This window comes from Piliocolobus tephrosceles, chromosome 6 (assembly GCF_002776525.5).
Source record: "Piliocolobus tephrosceles isolate RC106 chromosome 6, ASM277652v3, whole genome shotgun sequence".
Taxonomy (NCBI): domain Eukaryota; kingdom Metazoa; phylum Chordata; class Mammalia; order Primates; family Cercopithecidae; genus Piliocolobus; species Piliocolobus tephrosceles.
The window spans coordinates 100787739-100803258 of NC_045439.1; the positions used below are offsets into that span (position 1 = coordinate 100787739).

Sequence of the window (15520 nt, forward strand, 5' to 3'; positions counted from 1 at the left end):
TATTTTTTTGAGACAGAGTCTCACTCTGTCGCCCAGGCTGGAGTGCAGTGGCCGGATCTCAGCTCACTGCAAGCTCCGCCTCCCAGGTTTACGCCATTCTCCTGCCTCAGCCTCCCCAGTAGCTGGGACTACAGGCGCCCGCCACTTCGCCCAGCTAGTTTTTTGTATTTTTTTAGTAGAGACGGGGTTTCACTGTGTTCGCCAGGATGGTCTCGATCTCCTGACCTCATGATCCGCCCGTCTCGGCCTCCCAAAGTGCTGGGATTACAGGCTTGAGCCACCGTGCCCGGCCGAGTGGAATAATTTTAAATTAGGAGTTTTAAATCTGGGGTTCCTAGAGTCAATGAAGTCTCTGAAATTATATGTAAAATTTAAGTATATGTATATTTTTCTGCAGGAAGGGTCTGTAGCTTTCCTTAGATATTCACAGGATTCTGTGGCTCAGTGGTTGAAAACTGTTGCCATGGTCCCGGTCCAGTGGCTCACGCCTGTAATCCCAGCACTTTGGGAGGCTAAGATGGGCAGATCATTTGAGGTCAGGAGTTTGAGCGAATGTGATGAAACCCTGTCTCTACTAAAAATACAAAAATTAGCTGGGCATGGTGGTGCACGCCTGGAGTCCCAGCTACTCAGGAGGCTGAAGCGGGAGAATTGCTTGAACCCGGGAGGTGGAGGTTGCAGTGAGCTGAGATCACGCCACTGCACTCCAGCCTGGGCAATAGAGTGAGACTTTTCTCAAAAGAAAAAAGAAGAAAAGAAAACCATTGCCATAAATGATTTTTAGTTACCTATGTTTCTGTTGGTAGAAAATACATGTAACTAAACTTTGTTTTATCTTAGGCTTTCCTGAAATTTCCTGAGGTATTTGAAGGGGAAAATACGGTTTTCTTTTTTTCTTTGTTTTATTCTTTTTCTTTTTGGAAAATAGTTTTCTTTTCCTATCCTTTTTACAATCTCCTCCCTGACTCCAAAAATCTAAGAATTCATTATTTACTGCTTCTATAGGAGTTTCTTTTAATATTTTAGCTGAAATAATTGATTCTGTTTTGATAACCCCCAAACAACCTTAAAACTTGGATCTAGAAATTCACTGTGGATTCTGAGTTCTGAAACTGGAAGAGAATGTCAGCAACAAATGTAAGCTTCTGAACAGTTGAAATGGTGGCTTCAGTTACAAATGGCTTTTCTTAAGATTTGTTAAAGAGCAACCTAAGGACTGAGGGAAAGGGTCTGAAGTTTCATGGAGCAGTCAGGATCTGGGGAGCCCAGCTGGCTGTGTTGCTGCAGCAGAGGAAAGCAGGGTAGAGAAGAAAGTGGCATTCATGCTCAGGAATTTCCTAAGTTCTCTGCTTCTGAGATCTGACTGGGCCAAGCAGGGTAAGTATGTATGTGGAACTGATTGTAAAAGAGTGCTATTAGGTTCAGTTTAAGCTTCTCCAGGGAGAATGGAAATTAAGCTTAAAATCTCTAAGGAAAAGTTCTGACCTTCCCTTTCCTTTTTTGCATCCTCTCTCCTTCTGTGCAGGTGGATGGAAGCATGCCTAGGGGAAGATCTGCCTCCTACCACAGAACTGGAGGAGGGGCTTAGGAATGGGGTCTACCTTGCCAAACTGGGGAACTTCTTCTCTCCCAGAGTAGTGTCCCTGAAAAAAATCTATGATCGAGAACAGACCAGATACAAGGTGAGTCCTTCCTTGTTTAGTGCTTAGATTTCTGTCAACATGGGAAAGTTAGCATGTTTTATTTTGTGTAAGAGTTATTGAGAAGTATGTGTAAGGTGTGTTTGTTTCAACAAAATATAGCCTTTAAAATGCCTAGCAGAATGGAGAAATTTGTGCAAAGATAATATGTACTAGGAAAATAGTATTACATCTCTTTTAGAATTTATCTGGAAAACCCACCTTCCCCCACCCTGTCCCCCCACAAAAAATATATGTACTAGGAAAATAACTTTAGCTGTCTGTGTTTCTGGTAGAATTCTTATGATGTTATATATCTAGAAATTTTCCTAGTTGTAGATGAATTTTTTAATTCTTTAGAAGGTAGAAGAAGTAGCTAGGGGAATTACTACTTTAAATCTAGTTTTGGGGCCGGGCGTGGTGGCTCACGCCTGTAATCCCAGCACTTTGGGAGACCAAGGTGGGCGGATCACAAGGTCAGGAGTTTGAGACCAGCCTGAGCAACATGGTGAAACCCCGTCTCTACTAAAAATACAAAAATTAGCGAGGCGTGGTGGTGCATGCCTATAATCCCAGCTACTCAGGAGGCTGAGGCAGGAGAATCGCTTGAACCCGGGAAGCGGAGGTTGCAGTGAGCCAAGATCATGCCACTGCACTCCAGCCTGGGCAACAAAGTGAGACTCCTTCTAAAAAAAAAAATAACCTAATTTTAGGCTGGGCACGCCGATTCTCACCTGTAATCCCAGTACTTGGAAGGCCAGGGTGGTAGGATCTCTGAAGACCAGGAATTTGAGACTACCCTGGGCAATATAATGAGACCCTGTCTTACAAAAAATTAAAATAAAATGAGCCAGACACGATGGCACATTCTGTAGTCCTGTCTACTTGGGAGACTGAGGCAAGAGGATTGCTTGAGCCTAGGAGGTTAAGGCTGTAGGGAGTTAATATTGCGCCACTGTACTCCCGCCTGTCTCCTTAAAAAAAAAAGAAATGAGTTTTAAGCACCGAGATGTGTTGGCAAATTGAATGCAAAAGTAACTTCATGAAAAAACATCACCCTGTAATACTGGAGTTCAAAGTACAATGGGAAAGTGATTCAATTTCAGAAAATTGAGATAAGTGAGAGGGTTTGATTCCTGTGTCTCAAGGTGCTATAAAAAAGAAGACTGCTTAATTAAGTTGGGATGTTGGGCCGGGCCCAGTGGTTCATGCCTGTAATCCCAGCACTTTGGGAGGCTGGGGCAGGCTGAACACTTGAGGTCAGGAGTTCAAGATAAACCCGGCCAACTTGGTGAAACCCCATCTCTACTAAAAATATAAAAATTAGCTGGGCTTGGTGGCGCACATCTGCAATCCCAGCCACTCAGGAGGCTGAGGCAGGAGAATCACTTGAACTCAGGAGGCGGAGGTTACGGTGAGCTGAGATCATGCCACTGCACTCCAGCCTGGACAACAGAGCAAGACTCTGTCTCCCCTACTGCCCCCCCCAAAAAAATGGGGATGTTGACAAGGACCAAATTTTACTGTCTACAGAGCCTCTGTAGGGAGCTTACCTGTGGACTCTTATTTGAAAAAGGATGACTATGAAAGATAGTGGAGAATTGCATTACCAAGACCAAATGTAAGGGTGGGCAGCTGTGATAATTGGGCCCAAACTCAGAATGAGTAAGGCTGCAATGTCAAAGAGATTTTTTTTTTTTTTTTTTTTTGAGGTGGAGTCTCAGTCTGTCACCCAGGCTGGAGTGCAGTGGCCGGATCTCAGCTCACTGCAAGCTCTGCCTCCTGGGTTTACGCTGTTCTCCTGCCTCAGCCTCCCGAGTAGCTGGGACTACAGGTGCCCCCCACCACACCTGGCTAGTTTTTTGTATTTTTTAGTAGAGACTGGGTTTCACCGTGTTAGCTAGGATGGTCTCGATCTCCTGACCTCATGATCCGCCCATCTCGGCCTCCCAAAGTGCTGGGATTACAGGCTTGAGCCACCGCGCCCGGCCGTCAAAGAAATTTTTTATGTCTTATGTTTAAATTCAAGGGAAAACAAGGGAAAGTATAGGTACTCAGCCAAAATTAACATCATAAACAGAAACTTTTCTTAGTCAAAAAGACTTATATGTTCAGTGGGTTTTTCTGTTGTTGGTTGATTGGTTTTTGTTTTGAGACAGGGTCTTGCTGTGTCACCCAGGCTAGAGTGCAGTAATGCCATCATGGCTCACTGCAGCCTTGACCTCCCTTGTGCTCAAGCAATCCTCCCACCTCAGCCTCCCTAGTAGTTGGGACTATGGGAGCATGCTACTACACCAGGCTAATTTACACAAATTTTAGTGTAGAGATGGGGGTCTCACTATGTTGCCCAGCCTGGTCTCCAACTCCTGGGCTTAAATTATCCTCCTACCTTGGCCTCTCAAAGTGCTAGGATTACAGGTATGAGCCACTGTGCCCAGCCCTATGCTCAGTTTTGAATACACAGTTATTCTGAAGACAACTCTGGAGCTATTCTATAGGCAGATTGGGAAGATAGTGTAAAAGGAGAGTGGAGACTTTGCAGATAGTGTAAAAGGAGAGTGGAGACTTTGCAGCAACAATGTAAGAAAAAATGGCTGGGTGCAGTGGCTTGTGCCTGTAATCCCAGCACTTTGGGAGGCTGAGGTGGGAGCCCTCACTTGAGTCTAGCAGTTTGAGATCAGCCTGGGCAACAAAGTGAGACCTCTGCTCTACAAAAAATAGAAAAAAAATTAGGTAGACATGGTGACATGCACCTGTAGTCCCAGCTACTCAGGAGGCACAGGTGAGAAGATCACTTGAGCCCAGGAGGTAAGGCTGCAGTGAACCTATTGTGCCCGTGAGCCGATTGTGCCACCGTACTGCAAACTGGGCAACAGAGTGGAGCCCTGTTTCAAAAAAAAAGCAGACATTGATGTTTAGAGGGGATATCTATATGTATAGAGAGAATGAAAGCCCTGATTGATTTTTTTTGAGATGGAGTCTCATTCTGTTGCCGAGGTTGGAGTGCAGTGGCGCCATCTTGGCTCTCACTGCAACCTCTGCCTCCTAGGTTCAAGTGATTCTCCTGCCTCAACCTCCCAAGTAGCTGGGATTACAGACATGCGCCACCACACCCAGCTAATTTTTGTATTTTTAGTAGAGATGGGGTTTCACCACGTTGGCCAGGCTGATCTCAAACTCCTGACCTGAGGTGATCCGTCCACCTTGGCCTCCCAAAGTGCTGGGATTACAGGAATGAGCCACTGTCCCAGCGTGGTATTTTTATACAACATTTTGTGAATATCTTCTGTGTGTTCAGATACCATACTAATGTAATTGGTTTATGTGCATTATCTCACTTAGTCTTTATACATACAAAGCAGCTGTTCTAGATGGTAAAACTCTGTCCCTAAAGGATGAAGTGGCTTGTCCAGTGTCACCAGTGGATTACTAAGCCAGTAATTGAATCCAAGATAATTTAACTCCAAAGACTACATGTTCTGTTGAGCACCCTATACACAGGAAGGCTCTCCAGGTGGTTCCTAAGTGAGAGGAACTGAGATGTGGATTTGGCTTTTGGTATTGGAATGTGAGCATAATGACCTCAAAATTAAGGAGAATTTGTCAAATCTCATGAGGAAACTTTTGCGAAGAGAGTTTTTATTTAATATTTGCTTTAATACAGCCAAGAGAACCTAATTTTTTTCTTCTTCTAGGCGACTGGCCTCCACTTTAGACACACTGATAATGTGATTCAGTGGTTGAATGCCATGGATGAGATTGGATTGCCTAAGGTAACTTACCTGAGATAATAGTTTAGGCTTTGTTCCAGCTGTTTTGGCATAACCCCCAAACAACCTGTTCTCATTCTACCTGTAAAATTATTCTCAGAATCTTTGGTGTTTTTTTAAATACTGAAAGATGTCTTTCTTTTTGACATAGGAAATAGTTTTGTTCTTTTTCTTTTATAATCCTCATACCTGTTTCACCTTACCCTAGAGAAATTCCCTGTGATGATATCTACTTTTACTACATCAAATTGTAGACATACATTTTACTATTTTTCCTTGGATAGAATTCACATGCTGTGAGATTCACCATTTTAAAGAATCAGTGGTTTTTATTTATTCACAAAGTTGTTAGCATTAAAATTTGACCTTTGGAAATATAAGAAAACGTTTTAGAAATCTGTAGGGAGTATGAAGGGTCGTTTTATATTTTAAATTGTAGAGGTGATAGAATGACGTTACTTCCTGTGTCTGTTTTTGGTCATGGCTGCAGTTTTGATGGGAGTGTATATCTTCTGGGTGTTTTGCTCAGGAGTTTATTTAGTGTTGCTTTCAGTGAAATTGTCATCCCACTCCTGCCTGAATCTATAATTGCCACACTGTATTGTCACTCTTAGAGACATGAATGGATTGATTGATTTCATTCTTTTGTTCTCTGTTTTTTTCTTTCTATTTATATCCTTTGACCTAAGAATTCTGCTTCTCGGAGGTTATCCCAAATAAATAATCAGAAAGCACCAAAAAAAGTATATATAAGGATTTTTTAGCATTTATTATGATAGAAAAAATTAATAGCAAAGTACATGTTTCTTCACAAGGGTATTAATTGTGTTACAGCCAAATACTAATGCCATTAAAAAGGATATCAACCCAAATAAAGGGCCTTTGATGTATTAAGTAGGGAAAAACAGTTGAAGGTTATAAGAGTTTGTGTTCTAGCTAAGATCAGATCACTATTTTTGTGTGAAAATAAAGTGAGTGTTCTTGGGAAAAATTTGTAAGGAGATAAAACGGTTTTCGTTTCTGTGTGATGGGATTAAGGGTGGTCTTTATTTTCCTTATACTTTCCTGTAGAGTTCAAATTTTTCTAACCAAAGGAAAATTTATTTTAAACAAGTGAGGTGGCCGGGCGCGGTGGCTCAAGCCTGTAATCCCAGCATTTTGGGAGGCCGAGACAGGCGGATCACGAGGTCAGGAGATCGAGACCATCCTGGCTAACATGGTGAAACCCCGTCTCTACTAAAAAATACAAAAAACTAGCCGGGCGAGGTGGCGGGCGCCTGTAGTCCCAGCTACTCGGGAGGCTGAGGCAGGAGAATGGCATAAACCCGGGAAGCAGAGCTTGCAGTGAGCTGAGATCCGGCCACTGCACTCCAGCCTGGGCGACAGAGCAAGACTCTGTCTCAAAAATAAATAAATAAATAAAAAATAAAAATAAAGAAGTGAGATGTAGAGTATCAGAAGGTGGCTAAAACCATTTTATATTTTGTATTTTGTGCAATATATAAATATTGTATACACATATGTATATTGTATAAATATACATTACATATACAATATATAATATACAATTATATATTATATAGTATATTTTAATAATGTATATTAATATATACTATTACAATATATAATTATATGTTGTGTATATATAGTATATGGCTATGTATATAATATACTACAGGTATGTATTGTTGCATACATACCTGTCGAATTGAGTTAAATCAGAGCCGAATCTTTGCAGAAGACTAGCTTTTTTCCAGAGAAAGTGCTGAAGTTCTCTTCCTTGCCACTGGTATGTTTGAGAATTAGGCCCCACAAGTGTTAGGAAATGCAATACGTCAAGTTCTTATAGCTATGTGGCCTGTCTGTGCACCTGTAACTTCCTTTCCCTGTTTTTTTTTTTATTTCTTTTTTGTTTTGTTTTGTTTTTTGTTTTTTTGTTTGTTTTGTTTTTGAAAATGGGGTCTTGCCCTGTCGCCCAGGCTGGAGTGCAGTGGCCAGATCTCAGCTCACTGCAAGCTCTGCCTCCCGGGTTTACGCCATTCTCCTGTCTCAGCCTCCTGAGTAGCTGGGACTATAGGCGCCCGCCACCTCGCCCAGCTAGTTTTTTGTATTTTTTAGTGGAGATGGGGTTTCACCGTGTTAGCCAGGATGATCTCGATCTCCTGACCTCGTGATTCGCCCGTCTCGGCCTCCCAAAGTGCTGGGATTACAGGCTTGACCCACCGCGCCCGGCCTTTTTTTTTTTAAATATAGTATAAAATACTGTACTATATATAGTGTAAAATATTAAACTGTGCACCTGGTTTTTATATAGTATATTGCCAGTGGGCAATGACAATTTAACCTAATTTGAATGGTACTAAGAGCTTTGTTAATATTTTCTATTGCTAGTAGTGTTGTTACTATGAGATGCTTTTTTAATGATGTAATTTTATTACCTTTTTTGGTTTACTAACAGTAATATATTGTCCTGGACTACAATTGGAACAAACATAGAATGTATTAAAGGCTTTCAGGGACAACTTGATAATCATGGCTGTAAACCTTGAATTGTCCACCCTACATTTAGGCCCAGAAGACTTCTGAGTAATAAGAACTAATGATAACCTAAAAATGTATTGTTGTCCTTAATATAATGTATAATACGTAATTGACAGTACAAATATGGTGTTTATTGGGATGTCTTTTCTAATCTCTTTATATGGTACATGCTGGCCTGTTATAGAAACTGAATGCAGTAATTTTTTGGTTCTTATTCTTTTTGACTCTTTATTATAATTGGTGCTGTTGGCTGCCTTTTCCCTGAGATATTTCTTAGTTTGATTTTTAAAATTGTTTTTAATCTGCTCAACTCGTCCTGTTTTCTTTAATTATTCCACCTTCCGTGTCCTAGTGATGGACATTCTTTAAGATGCAATCCTTGTTAGATACATTTTCCCATTTTCATAGTTTCCTTTATTCTCAAGACTTGCTGACATAAGATAAACATAGTATCTTCAGTTGGCTGCTGGATATTTCTCCTTGGATAGCTTCCTGTCACCTATAATTTTTCATATCTAAAACTAAATCTACCTTTCCCCCAACTGAACTTCCCTTCCTCTATAATAAATGGTACCATGTCATCATTTTCCCAGTCATCCAGTCTCAAAACCTTGGAGATACTTTGAACTTCTAAATGTGGTCATTCCCGCTTCTCCATTTATTTGAAATATCTCTTTTATCCATCCACTGTTAACAACAGCCTCCCAGCCTACCTCCCCAGCTCCAGTCTCCCATTATTCAACATATGCTATGTCCTGTCTCCAGTCAGATCTCCCCAGGGCTCTATTTTTATCCTTAGCTCCAAAGCTAGGCTGCCACTTTATATCCTGCTTATCAAGTTCAGACTTGTCTGACTTTCACGTTGCTCATAATCATCTGATTTTATCCTGCCTATCCAACCTTATTTTTCTGTTATTTTCTAGAATGTATTCTGTAGATTTTAAAAAACAATAGGGTATATTGCCTTACTGTCTCACAAACATATCATGATTATTTCTGCTTTATTTTTTCTGGCTATTTCTCTTGTTTGGAAGGCCTTTTGCTGTCTATCATGATTCAATCATTTCTTTAGTTTATGATTTTACATAAAAATAAAATCATAAACTAAAAATATAGGCCTTTATTGCTTATAAAAATTTATAAAAATAAAAATATAGGCCTTTATTGCTTATCCAAATTCATCTCACCTCATTATTCAGTCTTTTGCTTATCCAAACCACTGTCACCCCTTATTTCCCTAAATTACAGATTGAATTGTATGGTGCCACATGACTATGACAATTAGTCTTGAAATTCAAGGCTATTCCCAGTCTAAATCTACTCTGTTCCTATCCTACGTCATTCACTAACTTTAGAGCTTCCATGACCCTGGCTCTGGGCTTGATATCAAAGATATGGCAGTGAATAAATAACATAGATCTAGCCCTGCCTTCATGTGGCTTATAGTCTGTTGGAGTAGCCAAACAGATAAACACAAATGATTGATTTTGGTAAGTGCTACCACGGAAAAGTACTTGTCTTCTAAATTCCCTTATACATGCTGTATTCTAGCTACTTCATCTGTGTAGCTTCTCATTTCTCCCATGCATTAAACACATTTTAATATTTTATAGTTTTTTCAGTGTCTAAATGTAGCAGGTTGCACAAACTAAAGCACTTAGTAAATGTTCATTGTTGAGTTGTTTCTCCATCTAGGCATGGTAGATAGTCACTAGGAGCATTGTGGTTCTGAAAGCCTCATACTCAGATCAGTCCAGTGATTTAAACTGGACTAGAACTTGGTCTTCATATGCCTGTGTCTGGGTCTGAAATAAGTAAATCACCTTCTCACACCTAATGAAATTCAGTGGGTTGACCAAATAGAGATTTTCCAAGTAGTACTTTTTATTCTGTATTACAGCATTTCATTCCTTGCAGTTCTAATGATGAAATGTGTGTTCACCCTAATGAAATTATTTACTGAATGCCACTGATGTTTTCTAACCGTCCATAGTTTGATTTGTATTATTGATGATTAGTGAATGTCAAATGAACACAGTGAATGGATACCTTACTCTATTTCTTTTATTTCTCCCTAGATTTTTTACCCAGAAACTACAGATATCTATGATCGAAAGAACATGCCAAGATGTATCTACTGTATCCATGCACTCAGGTAATCAAATTTTCTTGGCAAAATAAGGAAATTATGAATAACATCTGAATTGAGTGTGTAGTTTTTTATCCTTGAGGTAAGAATGAAAAAATTTTTTCATTAGTTTCATAAGTTCCAAATAGGATAAAATACTGTTATCCGAACAAAATGGTGAGAAACAGCTGTGTTTTTCTAGGGAGTACCAAGCAGGGATTTATTTATTTAATAGCAGATAATTTTGTTGTAAAAACATGGTATCTTTCATAATTGATCTAGTGTTTCTGTGAACTATACCTTCACTTAGAATGCAGTCTCTTAGTTATCTAGGTCCTTGCCATCATTAAGCCATTTGTTCATTCATTCAATAATTTTTACAAGTCAGGTGCGGTGGCTCACGCCTGTAATCCCAACACTTTGGGAGTCCGAGGCGGGTGGATCCCCTGAGGTCAGGAGTTCGAGACCAGCCTGGCCAACATAGCAAAACCCCGTCTCTACTAAAAATACAAAAAATTAGCTGGGCATGGTGGCGGGTGCCTGTAATCCCGCTACTCGGGAGGCTGAGGCAGGAGAATTGCTTGAACCCAGGAGGCAGAGGTTGCAGTGAGCCAAGATTGCACCATTGCACTCCAGCCTGGGCAACAAGAGCGAAACTCCATCTCAGATAATAATAATAATAATAATAATAATAATAATAATACTTCTTATACCAACACAAACATGATAGTAGGAAATGATACAATATATATTTTTTTCCCATAATGTCATGGTAAGTTTGGAATGTGGCTTAATTTTGACGTCCCCAGAATCCTAAATTCAATTGGAAGGAAAAGATACAAGTCTGGAAGGATAGTGGGATGGCATATTAGTAGATGCTTCTACAGGTTGAATACAGAACAGGTCCCTTATCTGAAATGCTTGGGACCAGAAGTGTTTTGGATTTTGAAGTATTTGCATTATACTTACCACTTGAGCATGCCAAATCTGAAATGCAGAATGCTCCAATTATAGCATTTCCTTTGAGGGTCATGTTGGTGCTCAAAAATTTTTAGGTTTTGGAGCATTTTGGATTTTGGATTTTCAGATTTGGTATACTCAACCTGTGATATATTTTAGCAGATTTACTTGGCCACAGGACTAAAGGAGATGGTGGCAGAGCAAGTGGGACATGAGTGAGATTTTTGCTTGGGCTATACTTACATAGCATCATCTATGTGTGCTTGCTAAGTGTTAATTACTTTGGAGTAGGTATATAATGCTGATCTATAAGAAGACTATTGTCTCCAGTTTCTTGATCAAACATGTACTAAATCTGTGGTATCATTGGTATCAATGTGAAACATACAAAAGAATGAATATAGCTGAGAACTAGTGGATCTCGTGTTGAGAATGTAGCAATTTCAAATACGTGTCTGAGGCTGGGTAGGTACAGTGGCTCACACCTGTAATCCCAGTGCTTTGGGAGACCAAAGCGAGAGGTTTGTTTGAAGCCAGGGGTTAAAGACCATCCTGAGCAACGTAGCAAGACCCCATTTCTACAAGAAATAAAAAATTAGCTGGGCATGGTGGCATGCGCCTGCAGTCCTAGCTACCCTGGAGGCTGACGTGGGAGGATCACTTAAGCCCAGGAGTTTGAGGCTGCAGTGAGCTAGGATTGTGCTACTGCACTCCAGGCTGGGCGACAGAGCAAGACTGTCTCTAAAAAACAAAACAAAACATTACCAACTATGTGTGTCTGAGTCCAGATCACATTAATTCTGAGTATTGTGTTTGACTTAGTGTTGCATGAGATTTGTCTATGTTGATAATCTTGTGAAGGCTGTACCTGCGATGGATATCTGAACATGGAAGCAGAATTCCTCTCTGCTAGTTGTGTAGCCACTACTCTTGCAGTGTAACCTGGGTTCCAGGCCCTCAAATTCTGTGTAGTAGAGGCTAAAGAATTAACTATGCCTTCCTAGTGGTAGAGTCAGAAAGAGAAAGAAAGGAAGTCCGCTATTGTTTTCCATTTCTCTTGAATATGCAGTCTGTGCTTAGAAAGTATATATAGAGTGGTGTGTTTTGTGATTTATGATTTTTTTTTTTAATGGTGTTTTTCCTGAAGGGTGGATTGGCAACATTTGATAATATGTAGGAAGTGTTTATAATTGCTGAGAGTTTCTTCTTTTACCACAAAACACAACCATGTTCGGAGCAGGTTCCTCACCTCACTGTATTGGATAAGGCTCCATCTTCTTTGGATCAACAGTGACAGAAAAGTACTAACTGTCTGTCTCCTCCCTGCTTGCCTTTTTTTTTTTTCCCCCTCTGAAGTCTTGATTGGCATTATTCCAGAGATAGTCACTGTGCTTTAATCATACTATATTACTTTTGTAGATAACATTGCACTCTCAGATAAGACCCCAGTTTTCCATTCTCAAAATACTTGTATACTTTCTTCCTGTTTCCCCTGTTTTGTTATTCTAATAACTGATTTTGGGGTTAAACAGGTCCATAATCTCTTATCCTAAATTAAAACCCTAAACTATCTGAAAATTGATTTTAAGTTTGGTGTAAGCTCATTTGTCTCCTTAGTATGATTATGTTTGTGTGTTTCTCTGCAGAAAGTAATGTATTGGATTGAGGATGCTGCCCCAGGGCTTGCTGGGGATATTTTATAATACCATATACACTGTAAATAGAAATACACTTTCTAATATCTGAGAAATTCAACATTCAAATATATCTGGCTCCAAGAATTTGGGTAAGGGACTGTGGGCCTATAGTAGATTCTGTTTCCTAATCACCTGCTGTGTTTCAGGGTCTTTATTAATAATCTTTGAGATTGACATAGTGACTTCTAGGTTACTTACCATTCACAGAAAAAATAGTTAGAATCCAGATAGGTTAACACAGCTTCCTTCTGCCCATTGCTACAAAGTTCAGCTTAAGTAGGAAATAAGAAAAATAAATCTTAAGCACAGTTACAGTCTGACCCATTATAGGTGCCTAATAGTGTATTTGTGGAAGTAGGCATGGGAGAGCAGGAACAAAGATGGGAGGGTTTATAAGTTTCAGTGTGAAGCTAAGTACTTTTGATTGTGGGTGAGAGGACTTACCTGGCCATTTTGAATCCATTCATAGCTCCAATATCTCCATAAAATACTTGTAATAATTAAAGAGAGTTAAAAGAAAGATGGTGCCCATGTCTACTTTTTATGTCAGCCAGTGATACGGTTGTGGCACCTTTAATTTACCATTGAAAGACATTAAAAGCTAATTCAGTGTTCTTGGTACTGTGAAAGCAACTGTATTAGTCCGTTCTCGTACTGCTATAACGAAATACCTGAGACTGGGTAATTCATAAAGAAAAGAGTTTAATTGGCTTAAGGTTCCGCAGCTTCTACAGGAAGCATGGCTGGAGAGACCTCAGGAAACTTACAATCATGGCAGAAAACAAAGAGGAAACAGTCACATCTCACATGGCATTAACAAGAGGAAGAGAGAGGTGGGGAGGTGCTTACATTTAAACAACCAAATCTAGTGATAACTCACTCACTGTTAGGAGAACAGCAGCAAGGGGGAAATCTGCCCCCATTGATCCAATCATCTCTCACCAGGCCCCCACCTGGGGATTACAATTTGTTTTTTTGTTTGTTTGTTTGTTTTTGAGACGGAGTCTCGCTGTGTCGCCTGGGCTGGAGTGCAGTGGCCGGATCTCAGCTCACTGCAAGCTCCGCTGCCTTCCGGGTTCACGCCATTCTCTCGCCTCAGCCTCCCAAGTAGCTGGGACTACAGGCGCCCGCCACCTCGCCCGGCTAGTTTTTTGTATTTTTTAGTAGAGACGGAGTTTCACCATGTTAGCCAGGATGGTCTCGATCTCCTGACCTTGTGATCCGCCCGTCTCGACCTCCCAAAGTGCTGGGATTACAGGCTTGAGCCACCGCGCCTGGCCGGGGATTACAGTTTGACATGAGATTTGGATGGGGGCACAGACCCAAACCATATCTGCAACATTCTTGAACTTTCTTAAAATTTCTTGTTCCCTATTTCCAAATAGTAATAAATGAGAAAGAAATTCTTGGAGAAAAATAATCTCACAATTAAGAATGCAGGTGTGATGTATTAGTGAGGAAAAGATATAAGGGAATATATTACATGTCTAGAAAGTTATTAGTTATTTTGCTTTGGAATTTCTTTTTTAAAGAGGCAGGGTCTTACTCTTTTGCTTAGGCTGGAACACAGAGGTGTGATCTTGACTCATTGTAACAACCTCCGAGGCACAAGCTATCCTCCTGCCTTAGCCTCCCAAATAGCTAGGACTACAGGCATGCACCACCATACCTGGCAAATTAAAAAATTTTTTTTTGTAAAGACAGGGTCTTGCTATGTTACTCAGGCTGTTTTGAATTCCTGACCTCAAGCGATCCTCCTGCCTCTCCTTCTCAAAGTACTGGAATTATAGGCGCGAGCCCCTACACCCAGTCTGGAGAATTTTTTGAATACATTTAAAATCTTCTGAGAGAGGAGCTTTATATATCCATCTTGAGTGTTTTACCTGAAAGAAAAGCATTTAATCGTATACATATGTCTTACACTTGCACTTCTCTGAGAAGATGATTAGCTTCTGTGGATGCATAAAGTCTAGTGTGTTTTGAGAATACTTGATTTTTTTTTGTTTTTCTCTTATACATTTGGGTTTATTATATACAATTTAAATTTTGATCAGTTCTGTGATTGCAGTGTACATGGATGCATGTTTGTATTTAAATGATACTGCGTTTATAGATTATTTACAAAAACTGTATACCGCTTTAAGTTTCTATGATTTATTTCTTATGTATTTCTTATTTCCCTGCTTGCTTTAAACTGTCAATTTCTTGCTTTTGTCAGTATCTGTGAAGTACCCTTCTGATCTCTTCTAATTTATTGGTTCCAATCAGCTAGGGCTTTAGAATCCACTTAACACAGGCTTATGGACATTGATTTATCTGTCCATTCATCTGTCAAATATTGATTAACATTTATTAATATATGCTAGGCTCTGGGTAGACATTAGTGAATGAGCCCTGTATTGTCCCTGCTTGCATGAAGCTTAGAGTCTAAGTGATTTTTTTTTTTTAAGTTTAAAAAGTAAAAATAATTTTTACCAACCCGATACTTAAAAAGTAAAAATATATGAAATATTATTTATCTAAAACTGTTAAATTACCTGGATTAAGCTTTTCCATCAGTAATATGAATTCAGTTTAAGTAAGATTTGCCATCTGAATCATTTTTATGAAGCTTTTCTAAGATGTCTTGTTATTTAAAACTTATTGATTACAGGAAAGCAAACAAATGAAGAAACACTTCACTATTAATTATATTAACATTAATGTTAACATCTTTTTTTCTTTTTTGAGATGGAGTCTCGCATT

General features: G+C 39.7%; 1 protein-coding gene across 1 annotated transcript in view; it reads left to right on the top strand.

The window, feature by feature from the left end:
* Window positions 1-15520, top strand: part of IQGAP1 (IQ motif containing GTPase activating protein 1) — a 116519-nt gene that overhangs the window by 36366 nt on the left and 64633 nt on the right. Inside the window, exons 3-5 of the mRNA XM_023195408.2 lie at window positions 1526-1682; window positions 5375-5452; window positions 10069-10145. Of these exons, the coding sequence (XP_023051176.1) occupies window positions 1526-1682; window positions 5375-5452; window positions 10069-10145 (312 nt within the window). The remainder of the gene's footprint in view (window positions 1-1525; window positions 1683-5374; window positions 5453-10068; window positions 10146-15520) is intronic.